The sequence below is a fragment of the Manduca sexta genome, chromosome 4, assembly GCF_014839805.1.
Source record: "Manduca sexta isolate Smith_Timp_Sample1 chromosome 4, JHU_Msex_v1.0, whole genome shotgun sequence".
NCBI classification, from domain to species: domain Eukaryota; kingdom Metazoa; phylum Arthropoda; class Insecta; order Lepidoptera; family Sphingidae; genus Manduca; species Manduca sexta.
Window position 1 is genome coordinate 2,510,548 of NC_051118.1, and position 22,259 is coordinate 2,532,806.

At 46.6% G+C, this 22,259-nt stretch overlaps 1 protein-coding gene across 2 annotated transcripts; it reads right to left on the bottom strand.

The window, feature by feature from the left end:
• Nucleotides 1-1,166: 1,166 nt before the first annotated feature.
• On the bottom strand, nucleotides 1,167-22,149 carry LOC115445881 (trafficking protein particle complex subunit 12). 2 transcript variants are annotated; one of them, XM_037440673.1, is made up of 11 exons: nucleotides 21,945-22,149; nucleotides 21,593-21,849; nucleotides 21,138-21,218; nucleotides 20,413-20,493; nucleotides 19,621-19,801; nucleotides 15,482-15,639; nucleotides 14,069-14,212; nucleotides 13,491-13,637; nucleotides 12,170-12,336; nucleotides 4,804-4,927; nucleotides 1,167-2,752 (listed from the first exon to the last, which is right to left on the bottom strand). In XM_037440673.1, exons 1-11 carry the CDS (start codon nucleotides 22,072-22,074, stop codon nucleotides 2,504-2,506), a joined length of 1,719 nt encoding a protein of 572 aa, XP_037296570.1. In that variant the 5' UTR covers nucleotides 22,075-22,149; the 3' UTR covers nucleotides 1,167-2,503. The 2 variants fall into 2 exon arrangements, with proteins under 2 accessions (XP_037296570.1, XP_037296566.1); XM_037440669.1 differs by lacking the exons at nucleotides 1,167-2,752; nucleotides 4,804-4,927 and having other exon boundaries at nucleotides 9,501-12,218; nucleotides 12,285-12,336.
• Nucleotides 22,150-22,259: the final 110 nt, after the last annotated feature.

The following is a 22,259-nucleotide window of genomic DNA, read 5'->3' on the forward strand; positions in this document are numbered from 1 at the left end:
AACCAACTAGGCTAACTTCCTGGAAATAACTTAGCAATATTGCAACCTGCATACGAATCTGTCCATTTTTACTAGTTTGAAAAAGTTGTGGCAAACTGAACCTTATAGCGGAGGTCTTTGTGAAGAATAATTTATTAGTTGGTGAACCATCTTCAGTGGCTTTGACTCTTGTTTGCGCTTTTGTTTTGTATAACTTCGCCAAGTACCCCTAAAATGGGATAAAGGTGCGGCGTTTGTCTATTTTTTTTATGAACTTGTTTAAATATCACTGATGTAACATGGCCAATTAAAGCATAGGAATGTTTATATTATTTTTGTATAACCCCAAACACTATATTTTCACGCACTAGTACGGACAGCATAAAAGCATCTGTTTCATATAAAACTACTGTCAATGTAACTTTTCTGCTAACTGTATAACTATTTGATCCAAGTCTTTGGTTGATTTTCAGAACGAATTCCTAGTCTCTGATTTGTTGATCGTCAGAATGAATCCACTTGTAAACGTTCAGTATTATGCGAGTTAGTATTTTTTTAATACTGCACGTCCATTGTTTTGGTGTAGTTCTACATTTAATGAATTGTGCAAATCGGTTTCTAAAACTATCAAAATATGAATAAAAAAAAACATAGTTTGAATGGTAATTTTCGATAATTATATCAAATAATTCTTATCTTATACTGTAGTTTAATTTTGAGACCGGAATGTGACCTATTTTATCATAAGGTGTCTCCAAATCTATCGCATGCGCACTTTTTGCGATATGGTATGTTATGATAAACCAAGAGTAACTTTATACCAAGTGTATAAGACGAAATTTCAACTACTGATATTTTGGAATAAAAAAAAATGTAATTCGATCAATTTATTCAGCTATATACAAATAATAATTACAAAAAATAATGATAATAATTTAACAGAGCTATTTAAATTAGTATATTGCATATAATCGCGATGCATTACATTTAATTTTATAGATTCTCTACATCAATCTTTCACAAGAAAGCTGTACATTAAAATCAGCTTTATTGCTTCTTCAATTAAATTCCTTTTCAAACCTGTCGTTTAGCCAACAAGTAAGGAAAGTAAGGCGATAAAAGCAACTTTTTATTATGCTCGAGTACTAAGTATTGCTCAGAGATACTAAATACAAGTTGTTGATTTGCATCCCCGCCATATTTACGGAGGTTGGTATACTCCACTTATAGAACACGAATCAATGAAAAAAATAAGTACAGAAAATTACATTATTAAAAATTATTATTGATTAAAAATAAATCCACCCGTGTAATGGGAATCACGCCGACTCACCCCGGGTGGCATCGGTGATTTTCGCGCCACAAAGCACACACACACACAAAGTGCTTTGTCGCGCGCCGCGGTCGCCGCTTCTAGCCGTGTCGATTGCAAACAGCTGGTGCCGGTGTGTGTCAGCTATTGGCGTTACCGTGGGGTCTTATTCTACCATGTAATAATAATAATATCAGCCCTGTATTATATACTTGCCCACTGCTGAGCACGGGCCTCCTCTACTACTGAGAGGGATTAGGCCTTAGTCCACCACGCTGGCCTAGTGCGGATTGGTAGACTTCACCTTCGAAATTCCTATAGAGAACTTCTCGGATGTGCAGGTTTCCTCACGACGTTTTCCTTCACCGTTAAAGCGAACGATAAATTCACAAAGAATACACACATGATTTTTAGAAAAGTCAGAGGTGTGTGCCCTTGGGATTTGAACCTGCGGACATTCGTCTTAGCAGTCCGTTCCACAACCAACTAGGCTATCGCCGCTTCTACCATGTACGTAGGGGTTAATTCTAAATCATCGTAAAATAAATAAATTAAATATTCGGATTCTAGTTTGAGGTATTACATTGTATTATTAGATGATTATGTGTACCCATTACAATGGACTCTTTAAACGTGGCGGGGATGCAAAACAACATCTTGTATACAGGGTCATTTTAACATTGCGTTACCAAATGAAACCTCATACTTATCTTCTTAATAATAACACTTTGCAATTATTTCGGTAACATAAAAAGTTTATTTTCGAACAAAATAAATATCATTAAAAAGTAATTTCCGCTAATTAAAATCGCCGCTTTTTATTGACTTATATTCTATACACTCGAACGTCCATATAAACTATTTGTTCAACATCCGAACTAAATTGGCAACCAAAACGTCACTGTTATAACCTATTTATTCATTTGAACAACAAATGATTTTACTTATTTGATTGATATTATATTGATGCTTGTGATTTTGTACGGAGTGGAGCTCATAATATAAAAACGCGAGTATAAGTGCAAACCTGGATGTGAATAAAAAATATTAGTCAAATATGTAAAATTATTTGTTGTTCAAGTGAATAAATAAGTTAAAACAGTGACGTTTTGGTCGCCATTTTAGTTCAGATTTTGAACAAATAGTTTATATGGACGTTCATGTCTATAGAATATACATCAATGATTACAATTTAAAAAGGTACCTAAGTATTTAACTAAGTTTCAAACACTCCAGCACATTTGGTATGGTATCACTCTTATATTTACACAGCATACGAAGGAGGTTTAACTTCTTCTCGTGGGTCTTGGATGATTCTAGCTCGTACAGCGTGCATAGGTTGACCAGGAGGCTCTCATTGAGACCTCTTTCGGGGTCAGAGTTGATTGCTTTTTGGAGGACTGCGATAGCTTCCTTCAACCGGCCCATATAAAGTAGACATACTGACAGGTTATTGGCTACCTGTAATGAAAAAAAAAAAAACAATCTAAATATATATATCTCAAAGGTGACCGACTGACATAGTGATCTATCAACGCACAGCCCAAACCACTGGACGGATCGGGCTGAGACTTTGCATGCATAAAGCTACTATGACGTAGGCGTCCCCCAAGAAAGGATTTTGACAAATTCCACCCCTAAGGGGATAAAATAGGGGATGAAAGTTTGTATAAATCTTCTTAGAGTTTCGATTGATTGAACTGAAATTAAAGATTGGAGCTTCTATGATGAAGACGTTCGCGTAAATAGGGTTTTGATAAATTCAACCCCCATGGGGATAAAATTAGTTTGAACCGGGAAAATACGTAGCAAGACTTTTATCATACAGTGGACTTTTATCCTGGAAAACTCCTTCACGCGGGCGAAGCCGCGAGCAAAAGCTAGTATTATTATAATGGTGTAAACAAATTTCAAATCTTTTACTAATTACAAAATAGAGCTCAAATATAATTTGTAAAATAATTTTAAACTTAGCTCATAATTAAGGCTCGACCGAGACAGGTTTTTCAATCTCGGCCGAGACCGAGACCGAGACCGAGAATGAAATAATATCTCGGCCGAGACCGAGAACCGAGACCGAGAATAGACAAATCATGAATAAACTATAAAAAATTTGTTTACTGTATACTACAGTAGGCACTGTTTTATAAAAAAACCGCTTAACAATCAAAGTCAAATAATATAATATAGTATAAATTTTTTTTTCGGTATTTTCACCCTTCAAAACGTGTCTCCTTTTATCGTACAAGTAATAACTCAGCAAAACAATACTTATAAAATAATTTTAACAAAAAATTAAACCGCCTTCAAAAACCACTCAAAACCAAAAAAATAAATTATTAATTTATATATATATAGCATCACACCTTCATCATATAGCATCAGGTATCAGGAGTTACACCTCTGAGTACCCCTGAAAAGGGTAAAAGGTGTGATGCTATATATATGTATGTATGTAAGAAGTAGAGTCCACTAAACCCAACGCAAAAACACAGCTAATGTGTTTCGCTCGCAGTACGACTATCGCGCTGAAATGTTACACCTCTGCCTACCCCTGAAAAGGGGAAAAGGTGTGATGCTATATATATGCATGTAAGAAGTAGAGTCAACTAAACCCAACTCAAAAACACAACTGATATGTTTCACACACAGTACGACAATCGCGCTGAAATGTTACGCCTCTGCCTACCCCTGACACTCGGAAAAGATGTTATGCTATATGTATAAGTATATGAGAAGTACACTCAACCAAACTCAATGCAAAAACACAACTAAAAACGTCATAGGAAAGCAAAATTCGCGATTTCGTTTTCTAGGACGACAAAATTATTCTAGTTTTTTTAGTTTTAAAACCAAACTACTGAAGCGATGTTGAAAAAATAATTATGAGACCAATCTGGAGAGAAATTCTTTCGAATAAAAAAAGAATTTTCCAAATCGGTTTATAAATGAGCGAGTTCTGAGGTAACAAACATACAAAAGAGAAAAAAATCATTCCCGTCGAATTGATAACCTCCTCCTTTTTTGAAGTCGGTTAAAAAGTACTTACATTTATACAATTTATACGATGTATTAAATATTGGATCCCACTGCTGGGAACATCTCTCCTTTACTACTGAGAGGGTTTAGGCATTCACCAAGCTGGCCTAATGTGGGTTTGTTACTTACTTTTATTAACTAGAATATTTTAACTAATTTCAATTTAACAACAATCAACAATGGATAAATAAACCGTGAACGAACGGCGCGAAGGCGACCGCAGTTCACCAACTGGGACTCCAACCAATCACAACGCAGACTGCCTACTCATTCACTCACACCGAGCGACGAATATGGCCGTGCGCTGATTTGAATCTCATTCTGTTCCGTACAAAGTTTCTCGGTAATTGCCGAGAATCTCGGCGGTTTTTAGCCGAGAACCGAGACAAAATTCTCGGCTGGATTTATAGCCGAGAATGCCGAGACCGAGACCGAGACCGAGATCTCGGTCGAGCCTTACTCATAATACATACCATAATATTAGTAGGTTCCTGGTCCGCTGCCCTCGCGAAGTTGTTGTACGCGTCTTGGTATTTGCCGTGTGCAATATCAATAAGCCCCAGGTCTACATACTCCCTCACGTCTGGCGTGGGACATCTGAAATAATAAGTATTCTTAATAGGGTACCGGACTCATTTTTGTTATTTACTATTATCAAACATTTACGTTATATAAGTTATAACACAAAAAGAATTATTAAAATCCGGTAAAAAATCAACAAGTTATAAGTCTTTGAATGTCGGTGGAAGGGGTAATTAACAAGAAATAGAAAAGAGACGAAATACCCACATTTGACGTCACCGGGAATTACGACGCGTGCGAAAGAACGAGATGAAGCGATATCCCTACAACGCGCCCACTTCTGCACGTTACAATATTTGAAATATGAATTATTAGCCCATTTTTTAACCAATTTTTATGCAGTTTTCGCAGGAGTGCTTCTATTTCGTATATTTAACCATTACATATAGAATAATGAACAAAATCAAACATAGGCCGGCTCCCTATTGTGCTTTTTTAAGAGAAAAGAATTTGAAAAATAAAATTCAAACAAAAAATATTCATATTATTTTCTATACTGTAAATCGTGTAAGTATATTTAAAAAAAAATCATACTAATATGTTGAGGATGACCGTTTTTTCTTTTTGCAAAATTTGACTCAAAACCTTCACACAGGTACATAGTTAAGTGATGTGACGGATCGTTAAAGTTTATCCGCGAATACGGATACGAATATTTGGTGTTAAGATACGCGGATACGGATCCTAACTTTCTTACTAAATCACTGTCGGTGGAAACCTCATTCAAAGTCCCTTAGGTTTTCAGTGAATTTAGTTTTTTTTTTATTCTATGTACGGTGCGTACAGTATCTTTATGATAGAATTATATAATTGTTGGTGAGAATGAGAAAATTCCATTGTGATGGAAAATGGATGTATTGAAATACTTTGACATTATGATAATGAGTACGCGCGGTATGATTTATGCCCGAACGCAAACTGACTGGACAATGTTATGATACCATGACAATTCAAACGGCGTAAAATGATGATGATACAATTTGTACTCGTATTTGCCCGTTCATTGAGCACAACAACCCTGTATAGAATTTTTTAGATGTAATGAAAATTAATAAGCTAAAAGATCCGCCAAAAAAGGAACGGATATTTTTTCTTCTTCGGATATCCGCGGATACGGTGTGTCCGTGTGCAGCCACCACAACACCTTGCTCGCGTGAGTGTGAGTAGAGAGTAGAGACTAACATGAGATGTCGGTGTTCCCTGGCGCGCTGGAAGGCGTGCGCGGCGGCGCGCGTGTGTCCGGCGCACAGCCACGCGCGGCTCAGCGCGCTCCAGCACGCGCGCCGCGCCGCCGTGTGCAGCCACCACAACACCTTGCTCGCGTGAGTGTGAGTAGAGAGTAGAGACTAACATGAGATGTCGGTGTTCCCTGGCGCGCTGGAAGGCGTGCGCGGCGGCGCGCGTGTGTCCGGCGCACAGCCACGCGCGGCTCAGCGCGCTCCAGCACGCGCGCCGCGCCGCCGTGTGCAGCCACCACAACACCTTGCTCGCGTGAGTGTGAGTAGAGAGTAGAGACTAACATGAGATGTCGGTGTTCCCTGGCGCGCTGGAAGGCGTGCGCGGCGGCGCGCGTGTGTCCGGCGCACAGCCACGCGCGGCTCAGCGCGCTCCAGCACGCGCGCCGCGCCGCCGTGTGCAGCCACCACAACACCTTGCTCGCGTGAGTGTGAGTAGAGAGTAGAGACTAACATGAGATGTCGGTGTTCCCTGGCGCGCTGGAAGGCGTGCGCGGCGGCGCGCGTGTGTCCGGCGCACAGCCACGCGCGGCTCAGCGCGCTCCAGCACGCGCGCCGCGCCGCCGTGTGCAGCCACCACAACACCTTGCTCGCGTGAGTGTGAGTAGAGAGTAGAGACTAACATGAGATGTCGGTGTTCCCTGGCGCGTTGGAAGGCGTGCGCGGCGGCGCGCGTGTGTCCGGCGCACAGCCACGCGCGCTCAGCGCGCTCCAGCACGCGCGCCGCGCCGCCGTGTGCAGCCACCACAACACCTTGCTCGCGTGAGTGTGAGTAGAGAGTAGAGACTAACATGAGATGTCGGTGTTCCCTGGCGCGCTGGAAGGCGTGCGCGGCGGCGCGCGTGTGTCCGGCGCACAGCCACGCGCGGCTCAGCGCGCTCCAGCACGCGCGCCGCGCCGCCGTGTGCAGCCACCACAACACCTTGCTCGCGTGAGTGTGAGTAGAGAGTAGAGACTAACATGAGATGTCGGTGTTCCCTGGCGCGCTGGAAGGCGTGCGCGGCGGCGCGCGTGTGTCCGGCGCACAGCCACGCGCGGCTCAGCGCGCTCCAGCACGCGCGCCGCGCCGCCGTGTGCAGCCACCACAACACCTTGCTCGCGTGAGTGTGAGTAGAGAGTAGAGACTAACATGAGATGTCGGTGTTCCCTGGCGCGCTGGAAGGCGTGCGCGGCGGCGCGCGTGTGTCCGGCGCACAGCCACGCGCGGCTCAGCGCGCTCCAGCACGCGCGCCGCGCCGCCGTGTGCAGCCACCACAACACCTTGCTCGCGTGAGTGTGAGTAGAGAGTAGAGACTAACATGAGATGTCGGTGTTCCCTGGCGCGCTGGAAGACGTGCGCGGCGGCGCGCGTGTGTCCGGCGCACAGCCACGCGCGGCTCAGCGCGCTCCAGCACGCGCGCCGCGCCGCCGTGTGCAGCCACCACAACACCTTGCTCGCGTGAGTGTGAGTAGAGAGTAGAGACTAACATGAGATGTCGGTGTTCCCTGGCGCGCTGGAAGGCGTGCGCGGCGGCGCGCGTGTGTCCGGCGCACAGCCACGCGCGGCTCAGCGCGCTCCAGCACGCGCGCCGCGCCGCCGTGTGCAGCCACCACAACACCTTGCTCGCGTGAGTGTGAGTAGAGAGTAGAGACTAACATGAGATGTCGGTGTTCCCTGGCGCGCTGGAAGGCGTGCGCGGCGGCGCGCGTGTGTCCGGCGCACAGCCACGCGCGGCTCAGCGCGCTCCAGCACGCGCGCCGCGCCGCCGTGTGCAGCCACCACAACACCTTGCTCGCGTGAGTGTGAGTAGAGAGTAGAGACTAACATGAGATGTCGGTGTTCCCTGGCGCGCTGCGCGGCGGCGCGCGTGTGTCCGGCGCACAGCCACGCGCGGCTCAGCGCTCCAGCACGCGCGCCGCGCCGCCGTGTGCAGCCACCACAACACCTTGCTCGCGTGAGTGTGAGTAGAGAGTAGAGACTAACATGAGATGTCGGTGTTCCCTGGCGCGCTGGAAGGCGTGCGCGGCGGCGCGCGTGTGTCCGGCGCACAGCCACGCGCGGCTCAGCGCGCTCCAGCACGCGCGCCGCGCCGCCGTGTGCAGCCACCACAACACCTTGCTCGCGTGAGTGTGAGTAGAGAGTAGAGACTAACATGAGATGTCGGTGTTCCCTGGCGCGCTGGAAGGCGTGCGCGGCGGCGCGCGTGTGTCCGGCGCACAGCCACGCGCGGCTCAGCGCGCTCCAGCACGCGCGCCGCGCCGCCGTGTGCAGCCACCACAACACCTTGCTCGCGTGAGTGTGAGTAGAGAGTAGAGACTAACATGAGATGTCGGTGTTCCCTGGCGCGCTGGAAGGCGTGCGCGGCGGCGCGCGTGTGTCCGGCGCACAGCCACGCGCGGCTCAGCGCGCTCCAGCACGCGCGCCGCGCCGCCGTGTGCAGCCACCACAACACCTTGCTCGCGTGGAGTGTGAGTAGAGAGTAGAGACTAACATGAGATGTCGGTGTTCCCTGGCGCGCTGGAAGGCGTGCGCGGCGGCGCGCGTGTGTCCGGCGCACAGCCACGCGCGGCTCAGCGCGCTCCAGCACGCGCGCCGCGCCGCCGTGTGCAGCCACCACAACACCTTGCTCGCGTGAGTGTGAGTAGAGAGTAGAGACTAACATGAGATGTCGGTGTTCCCTGGCGCGCTGGAAGGCGTGCGCGGCGGCGCGCGTGTGTCCGGCGCACAGCCACGCGCGGCTCAGCGCGCTCCAGCACGCGCGCCGCGCCGCCGTGTGCAGCCACCACAACACCTTGCTCGCGTGAGTGTGAGTAGAGAGTAGAGACTAACATGAGATGTCGGTGTTCCCTGGCGCGCTGGAAGGCGTGCGCGGCGGCGCGCGTGTGTCCGGCGCACAGCCACGCGCGGCTCAGCGCGCTCCAGCACGCGCGCCGCGCCGCCGTGTGCAGCCACCACAACACCTTGCTCGCGTGAGTGTGAGTAGAGAGTAGAGACTAACATGAGATGTCGGTGTTCCCTGGCGCGCTGGAAGGCGTGCGCGGCGGCGCGCGTGTGTCCGGCGCACAGCCACGCGCGGCTCAGCGCGCTCCAGCACGCGCGCCGCGCCGCCGTGTGCAGCCACCACAACACCTTGCTCGCGTGAGTGTGAGTAGAGAGTAGAGACTAACATGAGATGTCGGTGTTCCCTGGCGCGCTGGAAGGCGTGCGCGGCGGCGCGCGTGTGTCCGGCGCACAGCCACGCGCGGCTCAGCGCGCTCCAGCACGCGCGCCGCGCCGCCGTGTGCAGCCACCACAACACCTTGCTCGCGTGAGTGTGAGTAGAGAGTAGAGACTAACATGAGATGTCGGTGTTCCCTGGCGCGCTGGAGAAGGCGTGCGCGGCGGCGCGCGTGTGTCCGGCGCACAGCCACGCGCGGCTCAGCGCGCTCCAGCACGCGCGCCGCGCCGCCGTGTGCAGCCACCACAACACCTTGCTCGCGTGAGTGTGAGTAGAGAGTAGAGACTAACATGAGATGTCGGTGTTCCCTGGCGCGCTGGAAGGCGTGCGCGGCGGCGCGCGTGTGTCCGGCGCACAGCCACGCGCGGCTCAGCGCGCTCCAGCACGCGCGCCGCGCCGCCGTGTGCAGCCACCACAACACCTTGCTCGCGTGAGTGTGAGTAGAGAGTAGAGACTAACATGAGATGTCGGTGTTCCCTGGCGCGCTGGAAGGCGTGCGCGGCGGCGCGCGTGTGTCCGGCGCACAGCCACGCGCGGCTCAGCGCGCTCCAGCACGCGCGCCGCGCCGCCGTGTGCAGCCACCACAACACCTTGCTCGCGTGAGTGTGAGTAGAGAGTAGAGACTAACATGAGATGTCGGTGTTCCCTGGCGCGCTGGAAGGCGTGCGCGGCGGCGCGCGTGTGTCCGGCGCACAGCCACGCGCGGCTCAGCGCGCTCCAGCACGCGCGCCGCGCCGCCGTGTGCAGCCACCACAACACCTTGCTCGCGTGAGTGTGAGTAGAGAGTAGAGACTAACATGAGATGTCGGTGTTCCCTGGCGCGCTGGAAGGCGTGCGCGGCGGCGCGCGTGTGTCCGGCGCACAGCCACGCGCGGCTCAGCGCGCTCCAGCACGCGCGCCGCGCCGCCGTGTGCAGCCACCACAACACCTTGCTCGCGTGAGTGTGAGTAGAGAGTAGAGACTAACATGAGATGTCGGTGTTCCCTGGCGCGCTGGAAGGCGTGCGCGGCGGCGCGCGTGTGTCCGGCGCACAGCCACGCGCGGCTCAGCGCGCTCCAGCACGCGCGCCGCGCCGCCGTGTGCAGCCACCACAACACCTTGCTCGCGTGAGTGTGAGTAGAGAGTAGAGACTAACATGAGATGTCGGTGTTCCCTGGCGCGCTGGAAGGCGTGCGCGGCGGCGCGCGTGTGTCCGGCGCACAGCCACGCGCGGCTCAGCGCGCTCCAGCACGCGCGCCGCGCCGCCGTGTGCAGCCACCACAACACCTTGCTCGCGTGAGTGTGAGTAGAGAGTAGAGACTAACATGAGATGTCGGTGTTCCCTGGCGCGCTGGAAGGCGTGCGCGGCGGCGCGCGTGTGTCCGGCGCACAGCCACGCGCGGCTCAGCGCGCTCCAGCACGCGCGCCGCGCCGCCGTGTGCAGCCACCACAACACCTTGCTCGCGTGAGTGTGAGTAGAGAGTAGAGACTAACATGAGATGTCGGTGTTCCCTGGCGCGCTGGAAGGCGTGCGCGGCGGCGCGCGTGTGTCCGGCGCACAGCCACGCGCGGCTCAGCGCGCTCCAGCACGCGCGCCGCGCCGCCGTGTGCAGCCACCACAACACCTTGCTCGCGTGAGTGTGAGTAGAGAGTAGAGACTAACATGAGATGTCGGTGTTCCCTGGCGCGCTGGAAGGCGTGCGCGGCGGCGCGCGTGTGTCCGGCGCACAGCCACGCGCGGCTCAGCGCGCTCCAGCACGCGCGCCGCGCCGCCGTGTGCAGCCACCACAACACCTTGCTCGCGTGAGTGTGAGTAGAGAGTAGAGACTAACATGAGATGTCGGTGTTCCCTGGCGCGCTGGAAGGCGTGCGCGGCGGCGCGCGTGTGTCCGGCGCACAGCCACGCGCGGCTCAGCGCGCTCCAGCACGCGCGCCGCGCCGCCGTGTGCAGCCACCACAACACCTTGCTCGCGTGAGTGTGAGTAGAGAGTAGAGACTAACATGAGATGTCGGTGTTCCCTGGCGCGCTGGAAGGCGTGCGCGGCGGCGCGCGTGTGTCCGGCGCACAGCCACGCGCGGCTCAGCGCGCTCCAGCACGCGCGCCGCGCCGCCGTGTGCAGCCACCACAACACCTTGCTCGCGTGAGTGTGAGTAGAGAGTAGAGACTAACATGAGATGTCGGTGTTCCCTGGCGCGCTGGAAGGCGTGCGCGGCGGCGCGCGTGTGTCCGGCGCACAGCCACGCGCGGCTCAGCGCGCTCCAGCACGCGCGCCGCGCCGCCGTGTGCAGCCACCACAACACCTTGCTCGCGTGAGTGTGAGTAGAGAGTAGAGACTAACATGAGATGTCGGTGTTCCCTGGCGCGCTGGAAGGCGTGCGCGGCGGCGCGCGTGTGTCCGGCGCACAGCCACGCGCGGCTCAGCGCGCTCCAGCACGCGCGCCGCGCCGCCGTGTGCAGCCACCACAACACCTTGCTCGCGTGAGTGTGAGTAGAGAGTAGAGACTAACATGAGATGTCGGTGTTCCCTGGCGCGCTGGAAGGCGTGCGCGGCGGCGCGCGTGTGTCCGGCGCACAGCCACGCGCGGCTCAGCGCGCTCCAGCACGCGCGCCGCGCCGCCGTGTGCAGCCACCACAACACCTTGCTCGCGTGAGTGTGAGTAGAGAGTAGAGACTAACATGAGATGTCGGTGTTCCCTGGCGCGCTGGAAGGCGTGCGCGGCGGCGCGCGTGTGTCCGGCGCACAGCCACGCGCGGCTCAGCGCGCTCCAGCACGCGCGCCGCGCCGCCGTGTGCAGCCACCACAACACCTTGCTCGCGTGAGTGTGAGTAGAGAGTAGAGACTAACATGAGATGTCGGTGTTCCCTGGCGCGCTGGAAGGCGTGCGCGGCGGCGCGCGTGTGTCCGGCGCACAGCCACGCGCGGCTCAGCGCGCTCCAGCACGCGCGCCGCGCCGCCGCGCTCGGCGCCGCCGTCTGCAGCCACGACAGCACCTTGCTCACGTGACGGTACTCCTGCAACCACACGTGTGTACGTTGTACCTACAGGCAGACACAAAACTACCTCAACTAATTAATAGTTTGCCTGCCCGCCTGTTTGCTCTTTCCTATAATCCTGGCTCCTTCCGCCGTAGCGTATAGAAGCATCTCAGTAGGCCGGCATGATGATGAATGGCATGAGATAGTCATCTGTCGACCCTCGATACTCTGGACGACATCGAGCTGTGTTGGAAGTGAAGTGCCACGCACTACACTTCCAACAACTATGTGTTGTCACGCAGATCGTTGATCCCGCAAGGGTGAGTGTGCCAATTTTACTAACGGCTAATTGTGTATTCTAGGCAACCGGGGTTGTGAGCTTGCAAGCTAGGCTTACATTCCGCGCCAGCGAATGAAAATCAGAATCCATCAGGTCGGAATGCATTCCGACCTGTTGGATTCTGATTTCTGGTTCCACGGTGCGATTTCACGGTGCGTTCACGGTGCCTACACGGCCGTAGCAGACGGACGGGAGAGCTGCCTCCCGACCACGTCCAGCTGCGCACCACCATCGCCGGGTGTACTGACCCCGACCTACTGCCGGCGAGCTGCCGCCAGAGCCGACCGCGTGCACACCACCAACGTCGCGGGAGCTGACCCCGACCTCGTGCACAATCCTGTTCACCCACGTGGCCGTCCAACTGCATGGCGAGCTGCCGCCGGAGCCAGCCACGTGCAGCATCTACGTGCCGTTCGCCTGATTCGGAGTTCCCCAAGCCAGTGACTCATGTTGCATAACACCAGCAACCAATGCCGAGTGTAACGCGGATGTGCAAATATAAAGCTCGTACCACGTAATAACCCTGGGTTTTTCATTGTCTCACATTACTACCTATCTGCGGGCGGCCCTAACCGTCGCAATATGAAATGTTAAGTCTTGTTATGTCCAGTAGTTACACTGGCTACAATGTCCTTCAAATTGGAACACAACAGTGAGTACACACTGCTGCTTGGCGGCAGAAATAGACACTGACAAACAGTTGACCAATCTAATTAAGCATTTACCATTTACAAACCCGCTTACATATCTAATGATTTCTTATGTTTAAGCGAATGTCAGACATCGTTTTTTTTTTTATTTTTCTCCTGACATTTCGAAGGCTTTGGAACCTTCGTGGTCACTATCATACCTTCATAGCCATAGCACAGTTGGCGATTGAATGCAGCACCCTCGTCTCTCGCCCAGTCCAGAGCCTTATGGACTCCGTCTTGTCCTGCTCCGAGGAGATCGTGCCCGTCCCGACTTCTGTCTTGCCTTCTCGAAGGTTCGACAGCATCTGTAAGGGCGATGTTTTTAATATTAGCTTTTGCTTGACTTTAATAAGTGGTATATATGTTAATGCTGAGGTTTGACAAAAGTTAATCCACTATGAATAACCAACATTTTTTTTTTACTTTATTGAATGAAGAGACGAGCTTGTCGTTCGCCTGATGGTAAGCAATACGACCGCTCGTAAACAGCAGAAACCATCCAACACCTTGAATTACAAAGTATTATTCGATATTCCACTGCGCTCGCCATCCTGAGACATGAGGTGTTAAGTCTCACTACGTCCAGTAGTTACACTGGGTACAATGTCCTTCAAACTGGAACACAACAGTGACTACACACTGCTGCTTGGCGGCACATAAAAATAGAAGTGTTAATCGTCCGCAGCCGCTCCTGCAAACATATAGCAGGTGGCGAAACCTCCTTTAGTATACATACCGTTTGTATGACGTCCAGCATGGCGTAAAGTCGTCCCACAGCCTCTTCAGGCTTGCCGAGGTGGCCCGGCAGTTCGGCGAGCAGCAGTCTCAGCGAGAAAGGCACCAGAGAGCCGGTCCTATTCTCGTATATCTCCGGGTAGAACTGCGGATAGTAATAGCTTTGTATTATTGTTGACCGTGACTTGCTGCGTGACAAAAGGCTTGAAGTAAAAGTTAAAATATCGATATATATGTACTACGTACTAGGTTTGGCATTCAGAATATTCACTGCGTTCAACTGAATTGAACTGTCATCCATTCAAACTGATTTTAGTATGGTGTCAATATTGATGCTTGTGGTAGTGTACGGAGTGGCGCTCATAATATAGAAACACGAGGCTAAGTGCACACCTGGATGTGAATAAAAAATATTAGTCAAATAAGTAAAATTATTTGTTGTTCAAGTAAATAAATAGGTTATAACAGTGACGTTTTGCTTGCCATTTTAGTTCAGATTTTGAACAAATAGTTTATATGCACGTTCGTGTCTATAGAATATACGTCAATGTGCCAGGGCAAGAGACATGATAATAATTTATATACATTATTAATCTCTATTTCCCTTAGCCACACCATAACTTGAGAACTTAACAGATGTCATTCACCATTTTTTTCAAGTTATCCAATACTTCTTAGAAAGTTCTAACGAAAACAATAATAATAAAATTACACAGAAAATTAATGACAAATATATTATATATAATTCTTCTCTACGTCTGTACGTCACTGAATTCCTCCTAAACCTAGATTAATTATGATAAAACAGGCTGGTAGGTGGCGCTGTACTCGGGATCTAGGATTTTATCTCCTTTTTGGGCAGGATAACTTCTTTCAGAGCCGTTTGTTTATTATTACTCATATACATATGTACGAACATTTAGATTTAGCTAGAATAGGATCAAATTAGTCAAGTCAAGTAATTATTTCCCGAACATTTGAGATATTTTGATCAAGAGACTATGGAATCAACGTTTTATGAAACGTTTTTTTTACAGTATTAAAAATTATATTAGCAATAATTAGGTGCATAATACAATTTATGACTACGTGCAACCACGTAGAATAATAGAATAGTCGCCGCGTGACATAACTTTTCTTCTGCCAGCCTGCCCGCGCAGCCGAATACTTCCAGAAACACCCAATGTCATCTGCTAGGATAGCGGCTCATTATTTTTAGTTTTTATTACAAACCCAAAAAGGTGAGTCGCATCAACCTCATGCGAGCACTATGATGCAGTAACTACTTCTAGAAGTGAACTGATGCCCAAGGAAATAACCATCCTTGACGATCCTTGATACCAGATGCAATGATATCGACCTGCATAGCTGCTTCTTAGACTAAGGATTTACGCCTGGGTACCCCAGCACTGACCTGGTAGAACATGTCCGGCTTGCAGCAGTCTCCGAACGGCTCCGCTTCTCTGGCCAGTGGCTCGTGCAGTTTGATCCTCAGCATGAGAGCGAATCGTGTGAGCCACAACTGCAGCGAACGCGGCGTGTGCTTGCTCGGGCGGTGGAGGCGACCCACGCCTGTTCAAAAACAACACGCTTTTATCACTGAAGGGATAGGCAGTAGCCCTTTTTGCCGCGCGAATTCCGTCCCATGATGTGATAGAGGCCGAGGTTATTACCATATTGAGATTAAATTCCTTACTTAAAACTTAATTTACATGACCCTGGGATCGAACGCGAGACTTCAGCACTACAGTCGTACTGTAAAACAACTACGCCACCAAGACAGTCAATCAAAAATATCTACATATTAATACGTGAAATTAATACTTTATATCCTATTTTAAACACATTGTGCGCACGAAGGGATGCGGTATTTGGTATTTATAAAGTTCATTTAAAGAAGGAGTGCAGGATAATGAAATTAAAATGTATATTGTTTTATTCCGTACTCTTTTAAATCGTCATGAACCACCCCTTTAAACATAAATATTCTATCATCAAGCATTTCCCATTTCATGGTTATCATATTTGCATTTTACAAGAATGGGAGGACCTTTTGCCTTTTACTGAGAAACTTCGCCGTATCCGGAACAAATTCAATATAGAGCAACTAAAGATCGTTCGAAAATCAAATACACACATTTCGATTGGCAAAACCGGTGTCCCTATATTAACGCAGTAACCAAACAAAACAGTTATTGTGTTGTTTTAAAAGTTTTGGAAACTATTTAGATCATAAATACAATCAACACCAGTGTAATATATCGTCGTTGCGCGTGCAATACCGCGGAAGAGCAGTTTGTAAATACCGCGTAACAGCAAAAAGTCCAAAATTGAAATTTCGCGGCTACAGATCCTTACCGCCTATATGCTTATTCTACTTCTCACACAATTTGAATTAATCAATAAGACACCTCATATTTCAATCAAAACAATACCGCGGAACAGCACTTGTGTTTGAAGTTAGCGGCAAGTCCGCGGTTTTACGGAATGGGCGAACAAGTTTAAACACGATTAGGGCGTGCTCCCAAATAAATATACGCATCATTTCTTGTAGATTATACAACTAAAATAAACAATACTGGAAAATGATCCCAAGAATATAGTATTATTCACAGATGGCTGCACAGATCAAAATAGGAATAATATTCTGTCGAATGCGTTGTTGCGTTTGGCTATGACCAAAAACATAGACATAACTCAAAAATACTTGCAAAAGGGCCACACGCAGATGGAAGTCGATTCGGTGCCCTCGGTGAATTGAAATTGAAAAATCGAGAAATATTTCTACCCTCACAATACGCAACAATCACGAAAGAGGCTAGAAAAGTGCCGAGTCCTTACCAGGTTATTACTCCTGACCATGGATTTTCCAAAAACTTTGCTCATAAAGATCACCTCATTTATGAGTCAACTAGCGACCCGCCCCGGCTTCGCACGGGTGCAATGCTGATACTAACTACACTACAGAAAAACTGTGAACGTTGTATATAAAAACATAGCGGCCCGCTCTGGCTTCGCACGGGTATAACATAACAAAATAACAGTATTTCTCCACTATTTAATGGATGTTATTATACATATAAACCTTCCTCTTGAATCACTCTATCTATTAAAAAAAAACCGCATCAAAATCCGTTGCGTAGTTTTAAAGATTTAAGCATACAAAGGGACATAGGGACAGAGAAACCGACTTTGTTTTATACTATGTAGTGATAAGACCGGGTCGTGGGGTGGGTGATCATGTCGTCATGGACGTAAGGGCCCTAAGGTACAATCCAAGTGGGAGAATCAATTTTAAACTCCACTTTGCAGACAATTTTGTTCCTTGACCCAGGAGACCAAGAAACATATCACCCAACTCTTTCGTTAATAGCGTGGGTTCACTGTATGACTCCAGAATACCAATATCTAAAACAAAGTATGATCAGCTACAGCAGCTAGAGTGTCATTGCCAAAGACTGTCATAGTTTTTATGATAATTTACCTTACAAATAATGTTCCTAATAACCGAGATCTTAAATGTTGTAATTATTAATCGTTTCAATGGGAATTTAAGAGCTAATAAACGCTATTTTTCATTGTTGATATAATATAAATACTTCTATGTTTAAGACAATAAGAATATAAAAGTATCTGGTAATGATTGCCATATTTAAGTGTTAAAACTTTAAATTATATTATTATTTATTTTGTATTTTTCCAAGAACCTAACAAAGTTTGAAATGCTGTGATTTTTGGAAGATTAAAGAGTCTGTTCAGTTTATTATTCTTAATTAAGTACACGTAATTGTTTTATCATTATTAGAGAAATTCAAGGATTTTGTGATTTAACAAGTCTAAATTTGGTTAAAAATATATAAATTACGAAAATTATACAAAAAAAAATTAAGTTGATATCTTGAGTAAGAGTTTTAGCTTTATTTTTCTAAAACGATGTTTTATTTTGTATGTTTTTTGTTCTACAATAATTTGTCATAAAAAATTAAATTCAATAATAATAATATTATAATGTTCTAGCTTTTGCTCGCGGCTTCGCTGGCGTGAAGGAGTTTTCCGGGAAAGAAGGCCCTATATATATTTTCCCGGGATAGTAACCTATAACCTTCCCAGAGTCTTATACTATCTCTATACCAAATTTTGCTTTCTTATACCACGTCTTATGTCACGTCCCGTTCCGGATAAAAAGTATCCTATGTCTGTCTCCTGGTTCTAAGCTACCTCTCCACTAATTTTCAGCCAAATCGGTTCGTCCGTTCTTGAATTATAAATAGTATAAATAACACCACTTTCTTTTATATAAATATAGATTTCACTGCAAGCCCGCGTATCTACTAAAAGTATAGTATTTTTAATGTAGTTTGTTGGTACAAAACCGCGTAAGTAACTTTACACGAAATCTAAACAAGTTCTTAGTAGATTTACGTTAAATATCTATAAAATAAGTAATAAAGAAGTTGCTACAACGATAAGTCGTTATTATAATTACAAATTACCGAGTTATTAAGTTTTTTCTTCGTCCTGTAAAATTCTAAAAATGTAGATACGCGGTTTTTACAAACTGCTCTTTCGCGGTATTGCACGCGCAACGACGATATACTAACTAATAAACTAACCTCAAAACAATTTTATTTGAGGTTAACTGTCAAAGTGACACTGACATGACAACTACCCACAAATACTTTAATATTATTTCTAACACATCAACACCTCAATAGATGTCACCACAATAGTTTTTAATCGCGCTAGCGTTACGTTTCCAACGAATCACATAATGTTTTGAGTGTAGCTTATGTTGTGTGATTACAATTATAATTTTTTTGTCTTGCAAGGGACGCAATCAGTCGACGGGTTGCGGCCTGTATAAATTGTTAAAAATCATATTCTTTATTTTATTATATTTAGTGGCTCACAGCTATCAAAAACAAACAAATATAGGACGAAATTAATACAATAGATAAGCCGCTTACGAGCCACCGCAGATAGTTTTTAAAATTACTATCTTATCGTCTTGAACTTTTAAAAATATGTTAACAAACGTTTACTAACTTACGTACTTAAACTTAGGTTATTTAAAAATACTTAATAATGATAACAATTAGCGTTAATGATTATAGAAACGCATCTCTGTTCCTGGTAAATTGTATTACTTGGGTGTTGGTGTTAAGGTGTAATAGCTGTACTTGGAAGGGAGTTTTTTTTCTTTGGGTATTGGACCCGCACTCAACACCGTGGGAACCCTGCGGGATACTGGAATCCCTCGGCTTAGCGACTACAGGGCCCTGGAGAAATGTTGGGAGGGGATAGCGGGGGAGTGTAGGGGAAGGAAAGGGATACCTCTTAGGATGGGAGGAGGGGAAAGGGCGACAAATGTCTCCTCGCGCATAGGCATGCATTCAGTGTGGAGACCGAGCGCACAAGGGTGGAAGGGAGATGACTTCTTCAAGAATTTCTACTTGTCCATGTGGAAATAGACCTGGAAAACTTTTGTACATAACAACACGTATCGAAGTTAGAGAGGGAGATATATTTGTGTTCGGTCTCATAAATACATACCTTGTCCAGCCGCGCTGATGAGCACAGCGGTGAGATTGACAGCGGCGCGCAGGTAGCCAGTGCGCAGCAGCTCGCGCAGCCCCGCCTCGTCGCGGCTCACGTGCTCGGCGCGCACCACCCCGCGGCTGCCCGCGCAGCTCACCCCGAGGTACTTCACTGCTACTTCTTGGAGGGCGTCAGCCTACGACAAAAAAAATTCAACTGTACTCATCCAAGACCAGATGGTCTTAGTAACACTTTTCCCTTGCAACTATGTCTTCATTGTTCACACGGAAAAAAATATTTTAGTTAATACTGGACATATGATGTTAGTGTTTCGCAATTAATAGATGAAGGAGTGATGACCCAATTTTAACAAGAACTAAATATTTGTGTGTGCGCGGTACGACGCTTCGAATCCTGGGCCTGGCTAAGCAATATTGGTTTTCTGTACTGTATCAGCCCGCAGTCAGGATTTGTGCCAGATGTGGCAATAGGCCCGTCCCTTATCACATCATAATATCACACACTCGCCCAAAAGTGATTGCCTTAGTTGCACCTCTGCTTCCCCTTTGGAATGAATGTGCCCAGCTTATGATGCTTCAAGGCAATTAGCTTCTTACATTTTCAAATGAATAATTATTTCTTATTTTATGCAATTGTTAGACATTTAAAAAATACTATTTTCCGATTTTATCATGTTTTTTATATATTATAATTTTCTCACAACTCTTCAATGACTTTGCAGCCTTCATGGACAATAGTTATATTTCAACATTTTCAAGATTTAATAAATATATCTGTCTAACTTACCAGTTCTTCTTCCAGGACTAAACCAGGCATTGTAAGCACTTCTCTTTCTGGAAAGAAGGAGCCCTTCGGGGATGATTGAGCCTAAAACAAAAATTATCTTTAACACAAAGGCATTTAATACTTTTGCAAGATTTGGATGAAATATGGTGCACAGGTAGCCCTTGTTTTAGATAACCAGATAAGAATGGTATATTTATTTATTTATATATTTTACACTTTGTATACATCAATGTATAAAGGCGGACTTAATGACCAAAGGCATTCTCTACCAGTTAACCTTTGGGGTATAATATATCACTACATACTATAAAACAAAGTCGCTTTCTCTGTCCCTATGTGTGCTTAAATCTTTAAAACTACGCAACGGATTTTGATGCGGTTTTTTTTAATAGATAGAGTGTTTCAAGAGGAAGGTTTATATGTATAATAATAACATCCATTAAATAGTGGAGAAATACTGTTATTTTGTTATGTTATACCCGTGCAAAGCCAGAACGGGCCGCTATGTTTTTATATACAATGTTCAGTTTTTCTGTAGTGTATTTAGTATCAGCATTGCACCCGTGCGAAGCCGGGGCGGGTCGCTCTTATATTATATGGGAAGAAAATGTTTTAAAAATAATAAAGCAAAAAAATAATTAATCAAACTATTATCTTAGTAAAGATCGGACACATAGAAAGGCAGCAACACCTTGTACAAGATCAAAAATAAATTGGTAAGGTACCTTCATTAAAGTTTTCTTGGCTTCCTCGTTTGGTATCCATGCGTCTCTCCTTCTATCTGCCTCTTTATCAACTGGTTGGTTCTAGAACAAGATACTTTGTTACACATGCATCCTCAATGTAAAAAAAATTAGAGATGATATTATCAACTAGTGAAAGACAAAATGACTAAAGCAACACTTTTTTTTAATTATTCATTTAGCAAATAATGTACAAAAGTTACCAAAAAACAAAATGAAATTTGCTGAATATAAAAATTTATAAAATTCATTATCACAATAAATTTGCTGAGTTAAGCCATTTCATCCATTGGTATAGTCTGGTAACGATGTTTAATAATAAAAGTCCAATCCATTTCCCCATATCTTATTCAATATTCCTTTTTAAGAACTAATAATACATCCATGATTCTCATTGTCAAGTATATTTTTTATTATAGGTGGTTAATATTACCTACCTTAATACTGAGCCCGTCCATAGCATCAGTAAGCAACGCAGGGCTGGCTATGGCACTCTTCACAGGCACTATCTGAGGTTCTGGGCCTATGGTATCAAAAAATGTGGAAGGATCCGGCAGACTTGTGGCTGGCAATGCAGCAGAACCACTCACAGTGGGAACAACGTTCGCAAACGTCACTTCTTCAGCAGCGCGATGTTGTGTGAAAGAAGCAGTCATATTTTGAGGAAATAGACTCGCGTTTGTTGTTTGACTGCCTGCAAACCCCACGTCCATACTTAAATTTTATCTCCCTACTATTAAATATAAGAGTATAATAGAAAAATACTGATAAATGGACTCATGAATTTACCTTCGTTATCGCCTAAATATATGCTCTGTATCATATCAGACGGCGATGTGCCAATTTCGTCGAAAAACTGGGAAGCGGGCGGCACTTCCGCACCGCCGAAATATTGGCTTAGCGACGGTTTATTATCCATTTTCCGCTATTTGTTTATTCATGTGTTATCAATGATGATTTAGATTAAAAATTTGACGTGGGCCAAGGATGCGCTTGCTATCACAAAAAAAATATGCATTTCATTAAATAGTCTCGAAAATATCTTTTAAACAAATAAATATATAAATTATCTTTCTTAAGCTATAAATAGGCAAAAGGGATTTA

Excerpts from the sequence above, each read along its gene's own strand:
- LOC115445881 (XM_037440673.1), bottom strand. The coding sequence starts at position 22,074 with ATGGATAATAAACCGTCGCTAAGCCAATATTTCGGCGGTGCGGAAGTG. Across the intron at positions 21,219-21,592 it reads TGGACGGGCTCAGTATTAAG|AACCAACCAGTTGATAAAGA; the intron begins GTAGGTAATATT and ends ATCTTGTTCTAG. Across the intron at positions 19,802-20,412 it reads TAGTCCTGGAAGAAGAACTG|GCTGACGCCCTCCAAGAAGT; the intron begins GTAAGTTAGACA and ends TTTTTGTCGTAG.